The sequence below is a fragment of the Talpa occidentalis genome, unplaced genomic scaffold (genome assembly GCF_014898055.3).
Source record: "Talpa occidentalis isolate TD23 unplaced genomic scaffold, MPIMG_talOcc4v2.1 talOcc4.11, whole genome shotgun sequence".
Taxonomy (NCBI): domain Eukaryota; kingdom Metazoa; phylum Chordata; class Mammalia; order Eulipotyphla; family Talpidae; genus Talpa; species Talpa occidentalis.
The window spans coordinates 61,113,767-61,133,259 of record NW_023601104.1 but is presented as its reverse complement, the minus strand read 5'-3'; the positions used below and the strand labels follow the sequence as shown (position 1 = coordinate 61,133,259).

Here is a 19,493-nt window from a genome sequence, read left to right as displayed (position 1 = left end):
GGAAAGTAAGCATATTGTATATCAATGATATCTATCCAATAGAGAGAAAACAATGTTTTTGGAGGAAGAAGATTGTTGGAGACATAACCTTGAGTTACTAACATGGGTCATGACCTGAAATAACTATAATAATATAGTCTGGAAATTAATAATATAATAAAAGACCAATTCATGGACTAGGGAGAATAAAATTGGAATGTTGCTAGGTTCTTTACATACACTATCCTTAACTTTATGTAACAGGATCCACAGCTATTTCCGAGCTGTGGGTATAGAACTTCTACCAGAATATACAACAACTCCTGATTTGACCCATGAAATCTACAGGAATGATTTCAACCCTTTTCCATAACCTAGTTGTAAGTAGGGTAATCATGACAGAAGTCAGAATACAGAGAAAGACAAGTTCTTTGGGGGAAAAAAAATCATCTTAAATCCAGAAGTCTGGTATGATGGGCGGGGGTCATCAAGGGCCTCCTGATGGGAGGTGGGCAAGTATTCTGCATAAAGTAGGCGAGTGTAGTTAAACCAAACTTAGCCCCTGGGAAATATTACATATCTGCAAGAAAAGGGCTGTGTAGTTGAAAGCAAACACCAACCAACCAACCAACCAACCAAGCAAGAATTTTATTACTAAAGTCCCAAGCTTCTATGATACTGAACCTTCTCTCTGTGGAATGAAAATGGTAGAACTATTGAAAGGGGACATAAGGAATTCCAGCCAGCAGTGGTGGAAAAAGTGGATGCCCCCCAGAGGAATTAAAGGTAAAGGACACGGGGGTGCCACTAAGAGGTGCCCGGGCTGACCTTCAGCAGTGTGGCAGATGATACAGGGACTTTAGAATAGATCACACCAACCTCGAGGTTCAAAGCAACAACTAGGACACTGTCTGTGGCAACCCTCCATCCAGATATAAGAAAAATAAGAGAGACAAGCAAGAAAGGATCACATATTGCTATGTGGTGGCCCAGTAGATTTGAGCAAGTGCATGTATAGTTATGAAGAATAAACAGATTACACTTACAGCAACTTTAAAAGGTAGGTGTTGATATCCCATTTTACAAATGGATTCAAGACGGTTAATGATTTGCCATGGTCTCCTAGTTAGTAAGCTGAATGCACACACAGTTCTCTGTGTCCCCAAGTCCATGCCCTGCTGCTCCCACACATCAGAACCATCACGTTACTCCAAACACCACACCCTGAAGTTTCCCAATGACTAGTTCTCAGAATTTATCCTGACCTGCTCCAGCAGGGCTCTGGCTGTGACACTCATGGCTGAAGCCTGAATAGTTGCTCTTTCCATCTTTTTATTCCATAACCTTGTAGATTATTCTAGAAGGTAGATATGACTACCAACAAAGATGAAGATAAGCATGGAGGAATATGTCCATTTAAAACTTTATTATACCTATCCTTAATAAGAATAGCTGTCACCTGACCCCCTCACCCCCTCCCCGCCGAGGATGAAATTTGGTTCTGGGAGTAAGCAAAAAGTCAATTTTTTTTATTATATAGATGTACATATGGTACATAGACAGATATACAGGGAGTGTGCTTGCAATGTTAAAATGTCATTGGAAGGTGATTAGGAAAAAATGTGTAAAAAGACTCTTTGGAGGACAAATTTGAGAAGAAAGGGCCATGAGTGTGAGGAGGTGAGGATGTTGAGTGTCTACTATGTGCCATAAACATGCTGTCATTTGCCTTTAATAATCGTGAATAGCAGTAACCTACAGAATGTTCAGAGCATCCCTTTTGCCTACTGTCTCCTCACTTTCCATAACCTTCCCGAGGAGCTGTGGCTGCACGGGCACAGGAGCCACAGTTAGGAATTCCAGTTTCTGAGCCAGCTCAAAGTTGCTGGGTGACCTTGGGCAAGCTCTAATGCCACCTGGCACTGGGCCCACCTTATCTCCATGATTTATGTCTCTGGCATTGCTTCGCTGATTTTGCTGATGGGAGCAGAGTCCCGTTGGGCTAAACATCTAACAGCTGTCAAACAGCCTTAAGGATACAAGGGCAGGAGAGTGGAGCATCAGAAACAACAGTGGGGTAGGAATGAGAAATGCATAGTTGGGAGGGCGGGAAGGGGCTTTTATACTTGGCTTTTCGTGCCAACAGGACACTAGAGGTGAAGTACTCACAGGGTCTCCCCTAAGGAGTTCACTGCTTTAAAATATCAGACCAGAAATACTCCTGGAAAGGTTAGCATCCTGGCATGGTTCTGGGCTGGGAAGGTGTGACTGTTCAGCTTTCCTGCTGTCCAAAGTATTTATTCAGTTCTTAACCGCCTGTGCTCCTGTCTGGGGTCCCATCTCACTAAGTGCTACCAGAGCACCAAATAAATCCCCTGCCAGCATTCAAATCTAGAGATCTCATGATTTATAGAGGCTTCTGCTTCCCCCATATTAGTTGAAGGAATATTTTCCCAGTGTTAATTGAGTGATATTCCCAACTCAATGAATAACTCAATGGGAAATCCTGTGATGTCTTTAAGAATTTAGTTCTGCTGTTGCTGATTGGTGGCTTTTCTAGGTACCGTCTCTTCAAATTGTTTAATTGGTTTATTGAAACAGATTAGTAACACATTTGTATAAATTATTTTAGGTATGTTAGCATTCTCTGTTATGGTTTCTATGAGATCACAAACTCAAAGGTCTGTGGGGGTCACCCCAATGGCACAATAATGTGAATGTAAATGAGTGAAACAGGCTGAATGTAGACAAGAAGGGAGGGGGAGACTCTGTCTCATGTACAGTGGGAAGTGGCTGCTCAGTTCCACAGATTGCAAGCCCCAAGTGATGGAATTTCAGTTTTCTTGTTTTTTTAAGCCAGAAATCAGAATTTTATGTAAAATCTGCTAGCATTCCCCCAAAACTTTTTGTGTTGAAGACAATTTCAAAATATATAAAAGTGGAAAAATAATATAATGAATGCTTGCAGACCCTTAACTGGATGCATTAATCACTTGTTAGAATTCGGCTTCATTCCCTCCTTCATACATGTACACACTCACGTGCACACACACACATGCACATTCTTTGTTGACTGAATCATTTCCCTAAGCATGCATCATGAACAAAGACATTCTTCTGTGGAACCACAACATGATTTTCATGACATCTCAAGGAATTCAAGAGTGCTGGTCCCTTTTTTTACAGAATGTGCCTCAATATAAAATATCTAGCTGTTTCCACATGGTTTTATGCAGAATAAATATTTTCAGCAAGTACATACCATGGTGGTGCTGTGTCCCTCACATTTATTCTCATCAGGAAGTACATGATGTCAGTTTTCCCATAATTGGTGCTCTCAGTTGTGATATCTTGGTTAGGATGCTGTATTTCCTAATTCTAAAGAAATATCTCCCCCTTAACAACTAATAAATAATCTGTGGGTCATAGCTTATGACTGCCTTGTTCTCTGATATCCTTGCAGGATCAATTATATTTTGTTGTTATAAAACGGTGATTTTGAACAGTTCTTTCCATATTCATTTGTTATGCTTGTTCTGTTAAAAAAAAAAAAAAAGAACTCTCCTTCAAACTTCCTACCTCATAAGCATGCTTTTTGCTATTAGTGTGAATTCCTGGATTTTTTTAATTCATTATGTTACATGCCATCACTGTCATTATTCTTCTTGTGCCTCAATTTGTCAAGTGTTTGGCCACATGTGGCTCCTTGAATCCAGCAACTTGGTCCTGACAAATGCCTTGTCATTCCTTGAGTGCCCCTTCATAGTGGGCATGACAAGAGCCCAGGTGCCTCCTGCCCAGCTCTGCAAGCTCCAAGGAGCTCTGGTTCCTTTTAGTAAGAATGATTTTTTTTTTAAAGATTTATTTATTTATGTATACAAAAGCTGGGGCATAAGCCAGAGGTGCAGGGGGTGAGAAGATTCACCAGAGACAGAGCAGGGAGCAGAATGGGAGGACTTACTGAAATACACTGCTGAGGGGAGCAGTGGGCAAGGCAGGAGAGGGTCTGCTGCACCAAGTGGGTGAGCTCCGTTGGGCTAGCTCCCTGGTTGGGATCAAACTCTTGCTGCAGTGGCTGTGGATAGCTTCATAGTGCTGAGACTTAATCCCTTGCACTAACAGGGAGGCCCAAGAGTGAATTTGACTTTAAAATGTTAACAGATAATTAAAATCAATTATTTACTTTGAGGTAACTTTGGTTTACATCATTATTCATGTTTTAGAGCTATAGGATCTACCCTATAGCCCACCCATGCCCACCACCAAAGCACCCACTAAAATATTTTAAAACTCCTTTCAGGCCAGACAAAACACATTTGTGTCAATGTTTGGCCCCTAGGCCAGTTTGGGCTTTTGGATTATCTTGCTGTCACTATATGCAGATATAATCATTTAGAGACTGGCAGATCTGGCCCCTTGATGTTCATCATAGCATATAGATAAATGCTGGGAGTTTATAGAAACTGGTTGTCGATGTCCCAGAAGACAAAGCAGGGTTTTCATTGCCCACAATGACAGAAACCAAACAAATCCTCTTGTCATCCTCTTTCCCTATTTGTTCAACAAGTGGAGACCTGTTTAATTTATTTTACAAGATAACATACTAAATGCAAATAGTAACACACTGTTTTGTTTGTTTATTAGACTTTTTTTTTGGCTTAGTTTACAATGTGTTTATCTAGAAAGATTATATTCCTGCTATGTAGTGAACGCCTAAGTTATAAAACTGCCTGGCAAATACTTCAAGGACAAAAGAATCAGAAACCAACAAAGTGGCTGGTTAGCTTCTTAAAGATACCAAGTTTGTAAGGAGATAAAGTACATACCACCAGCTGAAGAGCCCTAAGTACTCCTACATATAACTTGCCTAGCACCTAAGACTCTAGAAAATAAAATTATCAGAGCAGGAGGAAACAGAATAAATGACTTTATAATGTGCTTTGATTCAAAAATGCTATTGTACTATTGTTTTGGACAATGAAATTATTTTTATTTCCAGCAAATAAAATGTGTAGGTAGGCAACTTATATAGTTGCTATGAAACAGTCAAACTACGCTAGATAGTGGTACTTTTCATATGGAAAGGAAAAAATTTTAATGCACCAAGCTTGTATCTTTCACTTACTATTTTTTAATGTTTTAATTCACCTTTTTATTTGGCAAGATTGCTATTTTAGGCCACAGATTTGCTTTCAGCAAGCACATTTTCTAGCTTGTTATTAACCTTCTTTATCATTTATTAACGTGAAAAGTGCTCTCGTGAAAATGCTGTTGGATAAAATAGGCTGGATCAAATTTTTGAACTCCATTTTTCTTTTGCTTATAATAATGAAAGATGAGAGTTTCCAAACCAACTAATGCTATCGTCCATACATTCAAAACAAACAATTTGCTTTGTAACTATCAGCATGGTGCTATATTCATTTTTGGCTACATCTCTTAATTTTAATATCCATCAGACCTATGCTATTACTTATTTCCTGGTACTTTTCAAATATTTTATTAGTCAATAAGGCATCCCCTGTGCACATCCTTAGCCTGTGCTGGGTCTTGACAGGAATCCCGATTAGAAAGAATACAGTAATCAGATCAATAATTTCATGTCCAGTTTCATGCTAGTGTATTCTTGTTCCAGGAGAGATGTCACATCTGGCCCTGAAGCTGTGGTTGGAATTATGATTTGACTTAAGTTTATAGCAGTCTACTAGGTGAATTGAGTGGAGCTGTGATGGGGACAACTATCCCCACATCTTTTAAGTCTTTGATGGTGGTGCTTATCTCAGCAATTTACTCCTAGAATGTGGTCTTGCTTCTGATTTATTATTTGGCCAGGGTGGTGGTGGGTGTGTGTGTGTGTGTGTGTGTGTGTGTGTTTGCATAAATTCATGGACTACTATTTGCCCCTTTCTGCCATATTAGCTCTTTCTACACAGGTCATGAAACAAATGTTAGGGTTTGTCAACTGCCAAGTGTAACCATCTTATTTATGTACCTGGGAGTGATGGAAATAACCTCAAGGCCCACTGTGAGGTATTACTCTAACTTGGGGCCATGATAGCATTTCGGGTCCTCAGGTATCAGTGCAGTTCAGATCCTGTCCCTTAACTACCTAGAGGTAATTCTAGACTCCATACTGCTTCTGCTTTTCATGTCTTTGTCAATATCCTCTTGCTCTACTGATAATAATCGTGATGACAATGATAATGTTGATGATTATGGATGCTTTACTGAAAGTTTTCCATTTGGTAAAACAAGTTACCCCTGGGTAATTTTAAGAGAGTTATACTTCTGAACTTAAGCATTGTTTTATCTCCTTCCAAAAATAACCCTTTGGAATCTCCTTTGAATTGCATTACACCTACATATTATTTTTAGAATAATAGACCTTTCTTTATATTAATTCTTTTTTTTAAAGATTTATTTATTTATGCATACAAGAGCTGGGGTACAGACCAGAGGTGTGTGTGGGGGAGTGAGAGGATTCACCAGAGACAGAGCGGGGAACAGAACAGGCAGAAGGACCAAAGTACACTGCTGAGGGGAGCAGCAGGCAAGTCAGGAGAGATCTGTGTGCCATGTGGTTGCTCCCTGGCCAGCTGGGGGATTAAACTCTTGCTGCAGTAGCTGCGGACAGCTTTATAGGTTGCGTCTTAACTCCTTGCACCACCAGGGAGGCCCTCTTCATATGAATTCTTCAATGTATCTTTTTTTTTAGCACCTATCATCCCAAAGTCCTTGAATGGGGTTAAGGGAAAATGTACACCTTTGTTTCTGAATCAAAAGTAAAATGGGATACTGCTGCTCCTTAGTTTGGACAAGCTCTAAACTTGTTCTATCTCAGACTCTTGAGAGTGTAATAATATGCCGATAATATGGGGATAATAACACGGAGGTCCTTGAGAAATACCCAAGAGTAATTACTATAAAGATGGGTCATTACTTTTCTCCATTCTACATGAATGTTAATTAACAAAAGAGTCCTACAATGATGTCTGTGTAACGAAGACCTAATATGAAGTTCAAAACTGTAAAAAGCATGTAAAAAAAAAACAAAACATTTTTACTAGGACAGCTCCCCTTCTCTAAACTTTAATTTCTGTTCTATAGTTATTGACCATAATTGTGGGAGAAGAATGTTTTTGAAAGAAAAACAGGGCATCATCACTGAGAAAATGGTCTGTTGATTTTCCTCTAAAACACAAACAGGATAAATATTCCCCCACTGCCCACAAAGAACATAGCCCAGAATATCCTTGGCAGTGGTGGGATAGAAGAGATCTCAGATGTAACTGTCTGGACACTGGCTAATCTAGAAGCGTGTGATCACTGAGGACCTCTTAAAGCAGAGGTCACAAAGCCAGTTCCTATAGGAGCCAGGCAGATGTGGGAGAAAGGAGTCACTTCCACAAATAAGTAGACTCTTCCTTATTTATCTTAAAATATGCAGTCATTTCTATTGCTTTTATATTTCCCCACTTAGAAACATGGGTAAATTAAATAACTTGCTTTTAACCCTAGTATAAGAAAATTAATGCAAGAGTGATGATAAAGGGCAACTTCCACTTGGCTTTGGTGTCAGTGATGACAGGAGTGGTAGGGACTGAGGTGAACTAAAGTACAAAAGCCTTATCTAAAGGGAGCAGCTACTTTTCAGCCCTGGCTCACAGATGTCATGGAGACTGCAGGTCCAGAGTTGCCAGCTCTGCAGAGTTTTTGAAGAACTGGTAACTAGAGTTATAATTAAATGAACCCTGAACTACAGCTTTGTTGTACATATGGTAATTTCATCTTTTCTGATAAGACGACATGTAACTAAAGTGTAAATATCCATCCTGTTGCTTGGTTCTTCTCATCTAATGCCTCTATATGTCCCTACGGGATTGAAGGACTGAAGTAGAACAACCACACCTGGTGAATGCAAGCGTTCACAATATGGGGGCTATGACTAAAAACTCCAGGCTGCCGATTGCAAACTGGTTTCAAGTCCAGAGGTGTCCCTCTGAGTTCTGGCCCTGAGGGCAGGAGAATCAACAGAGAGAGACGACTGAGGTAGTTTGAGATGCTTCGTCCACAAGATCTGGTCCTGGCTTACCACCACACTGACAGTGCCGCCAGTCACGTCAGACCCATTTGAGCCAGCTTTCTCTCACTTGATTTTTCAGTACATCTCTTACCATGGACCACTTCCTCCTCTTGTGACCACCCTTGGCGTCATGCTCTGCTGTCTTCTTTCTCATGTTGGGAGGCCTTCTTCCCTTTCTCCTTCTCCACTTCCTCATCCACCTCATCCACCGCACATGGGGGTGCTGGGTTCCTGGGGCCTCTTCCCTTCTCACGCTCTCTTCCGGGCAGTTGTGTTTATCTAGGGCTGCACTCACACCCCTGCTGATCCCCTGCTTTTATCTTCAGTTCAAACACCAGCCAACCAAACAAATCCACTTTGGTATTTCAGAGTCTCCACCAGCTTAATCTGCCCAAACCAGTAGTGTTTTCCTAAAAAATGTCCTTCTTTTGGTGATGGCACCATTCTCTGGCTGCTGCATAAATCTTTGGTCATCCTTGGCACCGCGCTCTCTATCACCCCTCTCTCCCAGTCTATCACCATATCCTAATGATTCTAATAAGAAAATATGTCTCTAAACAGTGCCTTTCTTCCCCCCACCCCCACCTCTGCCCTCTCCTAGCTGCTGACATTTCTCTGTTATCAATAGGTTCCTCATGAGCCATTCATCTATAAGGCATCTCCTCCATGAAGTTCTGTTTTTTACCACCATAGAAAGCTCTTAGGGTCTCCCTGGTGGTGCGAGGGGTTAAGACGCAACCTATAAAGCTGTCTGCAGCCACTGCTGCACAAGTTCCATCCCCGGCCAGGGAGCTACCCACATGGCACAGCAGAACTCTCCTGACTTGCCCGCTGCTCCCCTCAGCAGTGTATTTCAAGTCAATCTGCCTGTTCTGCTCCCCACTCTATCTCTGGTGAATCCTCTCACCCCACACACCTCTGGCCTGTACCTCAGTTCTTAAATGCATAAATACATAATTAAATTAAAAAAAAAGAAAGAAAGCTCTTAAACACCCAAATGGTACTCCATCACATCTAAAATTCCGCCTATAACTTCCTATCGTATTTAGGATAAAGTATAGCTGTCTTAAGAAGGCCTGCAAGACCCAGTAGGGCCTGCTTTCTGATTGCCTCATTGACCTCAATTCCAGGTGCTTAACCCTAAGCCACAATGTCTTTTAGTTCCTTAAGAGGCCTGGGTTTCTTTCAGACTGAGGGCCAGTCTCTGGTGGCAGCTGCCGTCCTTTTACCACCACCTCTGCCTGTAGTCTGGCCAGAACTTTCTAATGCCCCAGGTCTCAGCCCAATGTCACTTCTTCAGGAACAGTTTTTCTCAGGCAACCTGATCTTTTGTGTATGGAAGGCTCTTTCTGATACTTCTTTGTTTAATGCCTGAGTCCTCTGTCCCATCCACCAACGTGCCTCCAGGACCTATAATGGCACCTGAGACAGGGCAGGTGTTCTGTACATCTTTGTTGAATCAACGAATGCAGCCAACACAGTGAGTGACTTCCAGACACCTACTGCTGTGGAATACTTCGAGGTCACCCCACTATGCTGACAACTTATAGAGAGTTAATAATTTATTTAAAAACATGTCTAATTGATGCATGCAAGTCTGAATTAGAATTTAGTCTTAGTGATTGATTTTTCTAAATTGAAAATAGGTTGAGAAACAAGTTACTGGCCATTTGCAATGATATACAAATTATCTCATGGAGACGGCTGGAAGAGACAGGTGGTTTAAAAACCATATGTCATTGTCCTGTATTGCTGGTGGCAAACTCTCACAGGGGGCCATCGGACCTTAAATATCTGTGTGTGCTGCAAAGTTCACCATGGTGTGGAGAAAAGTACTCTGTGCTCGTCGAATTGCTACAAGTTTGCATGCCTTTTTGGAACACAGTCTCTATATAAAACCATAAAGCTCTATTTCTGAGGATTTAGGTGTTTCCCAGCTGATTTCCTCAAGGACATCTTCCCTAGACCACCCACAATCCTCAAACCAGGTACCCTTTAACTTGCTTTTTGTAACACTTACATATCTGTAACTGTTCGACATCTGTCTGCCTTCCTAGGATCCAAGCTTCACAAGGGTAAAGACAGTACTTGCTTTATTTGTCACTCTATCCTTAGGACTAGTACAATGCCTTATACACATAAAGTTAAATAAACAGTCATTGAATAAAATAGAGAAAATGCATATTAAAGTAAATGAACAATTGTTGAATGAAATAGAGAAAACAATCCTAAATTAAGCCCAAATAGCGATTTTAACTGTTAACCTTCATGCAGGGGTTAATATGTACCTGACACCATCATGTGCTTTACATGTAATAAAGCTGTTCCCGCAACCCTTGAGCTTCCTACTCTTATGCGTGGAAAACTGAGATCTAGGGAAGTTAACCAACTGATGGAAAATTAATGTCCACCAGCTAGTAAATTGTGTATCAAGTCTTTATAACAACCAAAGATAGGAAAGAATGTACATGTTACTTGAATAGAATATCCTGCAGTTATTAGAATCCAGGTTTTCAAAAAGTATACAGTAACAGAAAGATGGGTGTTATAATTTATTTACAGTCCCACTGTAATCGGTGGGTATGTGTGACAGTGCCTTCACCTGCCATGCTGGGTTCCACTCCAGGTGTGTTGGGTGGGGCCCAGGAGTCTCAGCAAAAGGGATGGGAGCTGGAGGATAGGAGTGTTTCAGAAAGAGCTGGGTGCACAAGTCCTGTAGTGAGAGGCAGTCAGAGCAATGCATTGGGTTTGGGAGAAGTTGTAGGAAATGAGAGTGGAGCGGTAGGCAGAGGTCAGACTGAGAGATCCTCTGGGTTTATCCTGGGGCAGCAGTGCCCAGTGGCTGTCACTGTCAGTGTGGACAGAAGTTGGAGATGCCAGGCGTGGCATCCATAGAAGGTATTTATTTTGGTAGAATTGATATATTTTTACTTTGCCTCGAAGATGGTAAGAAGTAAGTGAGGCCAAACAGAACATGGAGAATCCAGAGAATCTTAAAGTCCAGGCCAGTGCAATGATTTTTTTCAACCTGAAAGAAAATCTCGGCCTTCCACTAACTGGGTCATAAAGGCTCTGTTTAGCCTGTTTGCCTTTTGTTTCAGATACATCTGAGCCAACACAGAGCTTTGGTTTAAGACGGTAGTGAGTTCTATCCTACTTTGTCTGGAAAATGTTAGTTCAGGCAAAAAGTTTCCAGGTACAGTAACATAAACAGGGAGTTTTACAGCTTAAAGTACCCTCTGTTCTACGGCCCAATAGTGACTAATAGGATTTGGAGTACTTTGGCTGTTTTATATTTGTGTCATCAAGTGTCATGTCTGGAGCAAGAATCTCACATCTTGAAGATATAGAAGGATTTTTACAAAGAAAATGAGAAAATAATTGTCTTCATCAGCGTTTCCCTGTTGGCCACATCTCTTCTCACTGCCTAAAACGAATGTTGCAGCATGTAGTGCAAGAATTTCAATTTTTCTCCTTTCACTTTTCATCATTTATGAAGTTGTTGCTTGTCTATGATTAATACCTCTGGTTACATATTAAATCACTTGGAAAATTTGAGAAAAAATCAGATGCACGTTTCCTGCCTAAGACCAAGTCAGAATCTCTGGGGTTGTGGCCTGGGAATCTGTGGTCTTTTTTTTTAAATAAGCATATTTTTTTAAGATTTATTTTTTATTTATACAATAGCTGGGGTACAGGCCAGAGGCACGGGAGGGTGAGAGGATTCACCAGAGACAGAGTAGGGAGCAGAACAGGCAGACAGACTTGACGGAAAGCACTGCTGAGGGGAGCAGTGGGTGACAGGAGAGGTCTGCTGCGCCATGTGGGTATCTCCCTGGCTGGCCAGGAATCGAACCCAAGCTGCAGAGGCTACGGACAGCTTCACAGCGCTACACTCAACCCGCTGAGCCACTGGGGAGACTCTGGGAATCTGTAGTCTTAAAAAGCTCTCCTGTTGATTGTAATGCAGGATTATCTATTGCCTCATTAAGAACTTCCCCCAGGAGGGAAGGAGGGCTTCGAGGGGGTGGAAATCCCCCCAAACTTAGTAGATAAGAACAAGAAGGACATTATTTCCCATAATTCTGTGGCTGACTGAGCGCTCCTTCTGCTCTTCTAGCCTGGGTTCACTCAGGCTGCTGAAATCACGGCTGGAGAGGTAGGGGGCTGAGCTCAGCAAGGATAGACAGCCGGGCTACCCTCCCCAGGGAGCGTTTCTTCCTGGCTTTCTTTGTAGCTGAATCTGGGGGAGTCCTATAATTTGCTTTGATGACTAGAATGAGGCAGAAGTAAGTTTGCCTCACTTCTGAGACTTGGCCTTAAGAAACCTGTAGGCTTCCTCTTTAACTCTCTCTTTTTTCACTATTCAGTGTTTATTTGGTGTTTTAGTTGGCGTGGCTCTGGTTTAGTTGGTTCCATTGCTTTTATATGTAGATTTTTCTTTTTTACATTTTACAGCCACACTCTATTCTGATACATATAGTACACAAAATAAGATTGTTTAGAACAGGTATGCACAGCCTGGCCATGCTAGCTTTATGGGTTGGATTCCAGGATTCGACTGATAGGAGAAAAAATATTGGATCAGGGATGTTGAGTGACGGAACCAGAAGTTATATGACACAATAAACACATCTGGTCTGAAGGGCAACTGTAGCCTGTACAACATCAGCAGTGCAGCCTCAAGGTGATAGAACTATTTTACACTAACCAGTTCAGGACTACCATCCAGCACCAGGATAGAGCTATAGGGTTTTAGGAACCATTGGTATTTCTCCTTGGGGAGATTGATGTTTTTCTTAGGTCATCTTAATATTACTGTTTTAGTCACAGTTCAGATAAAAGAACAACACACAATCTCCAATTAAAATCCTGTTGTAACCTAGACAGTGAAGTGGGACAGCATTAGAACCTTTAAAACCTCAGCACGGGCCTCCCTGGTGGTGCAAGGGGATAAGTTTCAGCACTGTGAAGCTATTCGCAGCCATTGCATTGATCCCTGGCCAGGGAGTTAACCGATATGGAGCAGTACACCTCTCCTGTCTCGTCTGCTGCTCCCCTCAGCAGTGTATTTCAATCAGTCTGCCTGTTGTGTTCCCCACTCTGTCTCTGGTGAATCCTCTTACCCCCCCACATCTCTGGCCTGCACCCCAGTTCTTGTATACATAAAAAAATAAATTTTTTTAAATAAAAAAATAAATAGAACCACAGCTCATTTTGGATTCCCCAGCACGAATGTGTGCTCTTCCTCAGATGAGCCTCTTCCTCAGGTGTGAGTCACCTTCACCACATCTGAGATTCCATTCAGCCCCAAGCTGTAAGACACAATAAGGAAGACATATTTTATTCCACAGAGACCCTTCATCATGGTGGAAATTGGGTGGTACCACCTAAGATTCTCCATTATATTATCTGCCAAATCTGCCCCATGATAGGTCAATGGCTTTCAGTTTGATCATCTCATGAGCACTGTCGACCACTGCTTCCCACTGTTATCTGCATCAGTGCCTAACCCAGGCATTTTAGGGGGACACCAGCAACTCCACCCATGCAAGCACATTCAGTCTCCATGCTCCCTCAGAACCCACCATGACAGCGTAATAGGTGAGCTCCTGGTCTGTCCTCCTTTGGATAAAGGAAACAGGCTGAATCTGGATTGCAGGCACTTCCAATAACACAATTTTGGAGAAAGCTACTTTTCTTCCAAGCCACATAGCTCAAAATATCCACTGGATTGGAAACAAATCACTTGCAGGTTGGGCTGTATTTTATAGCATTACCAATGATGAATTTAAAAGGTATTCACGTTATACTGGACTAAATTAAGATGGCTTTCTCCCTCTCATTGACGTGTCCCAGCTGTGATGATAAGTTTGGATTTTGCAGACACAGTATAGTCTTTGCCACAGGTCATTCTGAATGTCCTAAGGAAAAGGTTGCAAACTTGGTTTATTCTTAAAGATCCATCATCTCTTCCTTCAGTGGTCTTCCATGACATCAATAAGAACAAATTTATCTGCCAAGTCCTCCATTAAGATACCAATGTTGGGGCCTCCCTGGTGGCACAAGGGGTTAAGCACAGCACTCTGAAGCAATCTGCAGCCTCTGCATCATGAGTTCAATCCCTCGCCAGCCAGGCAGCTAACCCACATGGTGCAGCCGACCTCTCCTATTTCTCCCGCTGCTCCCCTCAACAGTGTATTTCAGTCAGTGTCCCTGTTCTGTCCCCTACTCTGTCTCTTGTGAATCTTCTCATCCCCCCACCTCCCGCACCTCTGGCCTACACCCCAGTTCTTATGTGCATAAATAAGTCTTTAAAAAAAGATACCAGTGTCACAGGTCATGCCAATGGCACCGACTCCAACAACAGTAGTCTTATTCTGCAGGGAATATTCCTCCTTATGAAGATTCTGAATCAGCTGATCCTTGAGAGTTGCCATCTTGGAATTGGAACTTAAAGTACTGGAGCGCACTTCAGGAAGGCACTAGTGGCTGCATGGGCTCCAGGGTTGGCAGCGGCTGCTTCTGTACCCCATTTTGCTCTCTTCACTACTTCCCAGGGGCCTTTATGTCATGAAGAAGTTAACCATTCTTACTTTCTTCACAGCAGTTACTTTACCTAGTTGTAGTGTTTCTGGCAGGATTATGGACAGAAGTGGACATGACACTAAGTGCAAGGTTTAGCTCTGCCAGAGTAGAGATGTCTCCCTCCCTCCCCTCACCCCCCCTTCCCTGCGGATACATACATTTAGGCACATTGAATTGGAGAGTCTTTCTTATTTCTGTTTTAAATTGTTTCATCAACCAAGGAAACGTGATGTATTCATTCACTCACAAGTCATTATAGAATGCTTATCAGGTGCCAGATTGTGCTGAGGGTACAATGACGTTATGCTGAATAATCAGGAGACCACAGATCCTGATGTCAAGATTCTTATATACTTTTGAATGTCTCCATTGACAGCAGAGGACATTAAACAATTAATTGGACAGTAATTACTAAGTAATCCCTCGTGGGAGCCGTGACCCATATTGGGACACTGAGGAGATCAGGAGAGACATTCTTGGAAAGGAACATTTGATCTGAGCCTTAAAGGATGAGTTCGTATTAACTACCCCTGCCCCTTTTCATTCTCCCTTCTTCTCCAGCCTTTCCTTACCTCTCTCTGCCCTCACCAGCGATCTGTGTTATAACCATGTTTCACTTACAAGCTACTAACAAACAGCTTGTAAAGAGAAATAAGTTAATACTGCTTGCGGCCTCCTTTAAGATATGAAATTTCTTTATTTATTTATTTATTTATTTTTAATAGAGGCATGCTTTATTTATTTGTTTTGCTGGTTTGTTTGTTTGTTTTGTTTATACATGCACTGGGTACAGTCAGAAGCGCGGGAGGGGGAGAGAATTCACCAGAGCCAGAGCGGGGAGCAGAGCAGGCAGAAGGACCGAAGTACACTGCTGAGGGGAGCAGCGGGCGGCAGGAGAGGTCTGCGCGCCATGTGGGACCCTCCTCCGGTGGCCGGGGAGCAGCCGGGGATCGAACCGGCACCACAGAGGCCGCGGGCAGCTTCGCAACCCAGCGCTCAACCGCTGCGCCACCGGGGAGGCCCAAGATATGAAATTTCTTAAAGGACAAACAACTTTCTTTTTAGTGGATAGAAATTATAGAAAGCTTTCTTTCACGCCTTACATTTAGTACCTTACTTTTTGTGTTTGCAGCAACTCAAGCATCCCAACCTGGTCAACCTTATCGAAGTCTTCAGGAGGAAGCGGAAGCTTCACCTGGTATTTGAGTATTGTGACCACACGGTTCTTCATGAGCTGGACAGATACCAAAGAGGGTAAGTACACACACAAACACACACACACAAAAATCAAAACGAAACGCCATGATATGTGAGGGAGAGTTATCAATGAACTTTTTTCGCATTAGGCAAAAACAGCCACTGCTTGTTTGACTGACTGGCATCATCTGTTACTGGGGTTGGGGGCAGAGGAATTACCAAAGATTTTGGGAACGAAACCATCAGAATTATTAGGTTGAATTTGATTTCTTTGGTACATTATCTCTTTGTAGAAGCTATTTTAACCTCTAAGAAAGAGCAGGGGGGTATTAATTAACTCTAGTAATATAAGGGAAATATAAGGACTTGAAGATTGAAAGGAAGAATCCAAAGACAATGGCTAGCAGGAAGTCTAAGGCTAAAATGAATGTGGTGTTTGATCCAAAGCAATCTAGGCGTCCGGTCTGCTGTTTTGGTCAAACATTTTTTGGTTACTAGTGACAAACACAACTGAAGCAAACGTAGATGCAAAAGGAATGCAATGGAGGCCATACTTGGGAGGGAGGGAGGTGACGCAAGGCTCTACTGATTTTATCCTGCATTATCTAGCTGACTGTAGGGTAAATGAAGATTGGTCAGGCTTTCTCGCCGCGGGCCTCTGTGGCTATGACCTGTGGCCTTGATTGTACTAATGCAGGAGGCGCTTGGGAGTGTGGGCCCAGGACACGCATACCTGATGGTAGACACCTGGAGTATGGTGTGGGCATGCATGAGTGGGCACACCTGATCCTCAGGCTGAGGCTATAAGGGCAACATCATGCAGTACAGCTACGGCAGAGGATGATGGTGGAGAACGGTCACAAGAGGAAGAGCCCAGAGAGAAAGGGGACAGATTTGCCGGGGGCTAGGAGGCCTGCCCGCCTGCCCGCCCGCCTGCCCTGCTTCTGGTTGCCCCACTACACTTACACAATACCATTTTTTACATTAGTAGAAAGTTTGGTGAGTAGAAAGTTCAAACAAAGAATGTTTGAAATGAAAGGGAGGTGCTTCCTCAGGTTGAAGATAGCCCTTTGCCACAGTGAGCAGAATGCAGGCTGAATTTTGGTTCCCACCCGCTCCCCATGGGTGTCTTAAAGCAGGACACCATAGGCAGTGGCTGTTCTCTTCCCTCCTAAACTCTTTTCTATGTGTTGGTCTCATTCTTCCTAGAAGATGAGCCTCTCTTCTATGATGGATTTTGTAGGGTGTGTATGTGGCATGGGATAGAGTTAGGGAGGGGAAAAATGTGAAAGGAGAACGCATGACCACTTTTATCAACTACATAGCCATTCTAGAAGAAAGGCAATTCTAGAAGAAGGTAGCATCTGCAGCTTAAGTCCAGTGGAAGACTGGGTGGTTGAACTCGGGTTATTCAACTATCCCTGGGCCAATCACTGTGCCAAAGGGAGAGGGTAGAATAATTAGATGACCCTGGGAGCCATGATTCAAAGTGAGTTGATCAAAAAAACTTTGTGGAGGAGGTAGCCTCTGAGTTGAAAGATGAAGAGATTTAAGAGGTGGTGAACAGAGAAGGAGATACTCTCCTCTCCTTATTTTGCTCTGTTCCTGGGATCCCAACTTGCCGGGGGACAATATGCAGAGTGTGCTGTAGATCAGAACTGTGGGCATGTGCCCCCTCCCAGCTTACATTCACACTGCAGTGGCTGGGGGCTGAGGCACTCCCAAAGCTTTTTCAAGTCTTGGGCAGTGGCTTGCTCTGCCATGTGGTAGAGGTTATATATGATCCACCATGACCTCCAGGCAAATGGGATTAAAAAGGCTCGTGGTTTGTCAGTGACCATGGCACAAGCTTTTCATGTTCATTTACACAGCCCGAGAGAGCCAAGAGAACAGACACCTCCCCTCAGGAAGTCATTGATACTGGGAAATTATGTGTTCAAGGGAGAAAACATTTAGTATGTTGACATTTGTTCTTTTGACAGCTTGCAAATGACACTTCAATTAAACTTATTAGTATAAGTTCCTCAGTTAGGTGGTACTAGGGAGATGTTGCAGGGAGTTTGATTAATTATGTTAGATTGAGTTGCTTGGGAACACTGATTTGTGGGGCCTGGAAGGCAATTGGGAGTCAGTTATTTTATGGTTTACAATTTGAGAAGAAGAAAAAAGACACAACAAGGTGTGGATAGAGTTTTGAAAGAAGATTGTTTAAAAAAATCTACTGGCTAAAATATGTTATATGTGTTCTTAGAAAAAGAAAATGTTTTATCCTGAGGTGGGTTGGAGAAGAAGCCAATAGATACATGTGGTTAAGTACAAAAAACTTAATTTCCAAGTGGCAATGTACCATGGTCTGTCAAAGAGAAGACTGACATAAGGAATACTATAAATGAGCAAATTTAAAATATAAGATTTATTCTAAGATAGATCAAAGTTTTGATGAATGGTGTTGGCTTCTTGTAATATCACAAATATCAGAAAAGCAGTAGTGGACAGCACAGCTTCTGTATCAAAAATGCTAGAAAGAAGTCCATGTTCTTTCTTCATCATTTCTCTCACATGCATATGTATAATGAATTTTTTTAAGATTTATTTTTTATTTATACAATAGCTGGGGTATAGGCCAGAGGTACGGGAGGGTAAGAGGGTTCACCAGAGACAGAGTGGGGAGCCAACAGGCAGACAGACTGGACCAAAAGCACTGCTGAAGGGAGCAGCTGGTGTGACAGGAGAGGTCTGCTGCACCATGTGGGAATCTCCCTGGCTGGCCGGGAATTGAACCCGTGCTGCAGAGGCTGCGGGCAGCTTCAAAGCTCTGTGCTCAACCTTCAAAAGCTTCAAAGCTCTGTGCTCAACCTTCAAAGCTGCTTTGCCACTGGGGAGGCCCCTGTGTATTGAATTTTAGGAATCAGTTTGATTACTTCACTTTCATATAGCAGTTGTTTATGTTTCTGTCATTTTAATCTTGATATCAGGACATCAGTTTACAGTACAACCTCTCCCCCAAACTTAGAGAGTCAGATGATTGCTTTTTTGAGATTTATTTTATGAGACCAATACAGAAGGCATCAGGGCAGAGCTATTCAGAGCAACATTAAATAGATGAAGATGGCTGTCTGGCTTCTTAGGTTTGAATGATTGCATGTGATCTGCCTAATATAACAAGACACTTCTAATTTGGAGATATTGGCATTCTGGGTTTATAAATCAGGACAGTGAATTTGTTTACTATTTACTTGTACCTTTGAAATACATACTGTCTTGGTATGCTGACAAAATAAATGTGTCGGTAAATCAAAAGACCATGGTAAAAGCAACCAGTGTTTTTTTCACACAAGGAACCACATTCCCTGTGTTGCTATAAGAGGATGAGTTTTCCCTTTCAGTTCTATTCTTCACTTAGTATTCCTTCATATGCATTTTTCTATATTGCAACATATTGGTAATAGATCTATTACTAATGACTATGAGATACTACATTTAAGTACATTACCTAATCTAATCTAATCATTCTTCCATTGCTGAGTATTAAGTTTGCTTTCAGTATTTGATCTGCTAAATGATGCTGCTATAAGAATCTCCCCACAAAAGGCGTTTTCTTCTTTTGTACTTTTCCTTTAGAAGTTCTCAAAATGGGATTATTGGG

The 19,493-nt window shown here is 42.2% G+C and overlaps 1 protein-coding gene and 1 pseudogene across 2 annotated transcripts in view; one reads left to right on the top strand and one right to left on the bottom strand.

Annotated features, from left to right (window-relative positions):
* Positions 1-19,493, top strand: part of CDKL1 (cyclin dependent kinase like 1) — a 54,043-nt gene that overhangs the window by 6,471 nt on the left and 28,079 nt on the right. For both annotated transcript variants that reach the window (XM_054690296.1, XM_037503298.2), the window contains exon 3: positions 15,783-15,904. In XM_054690296.1, coding sequence (XP_054546271.1) covers positions 15,783-15,904 — 122 coding nt within the window. The remainder of the gene's footprint in view (positions 1-15,782; positions 15,905-19,493) is intronic.
* LOC119239514 (L-lactate dehydrogenase A chain-like) lies at positions 1,735-14,502 on the bottom strand (annotated as a pseudogene).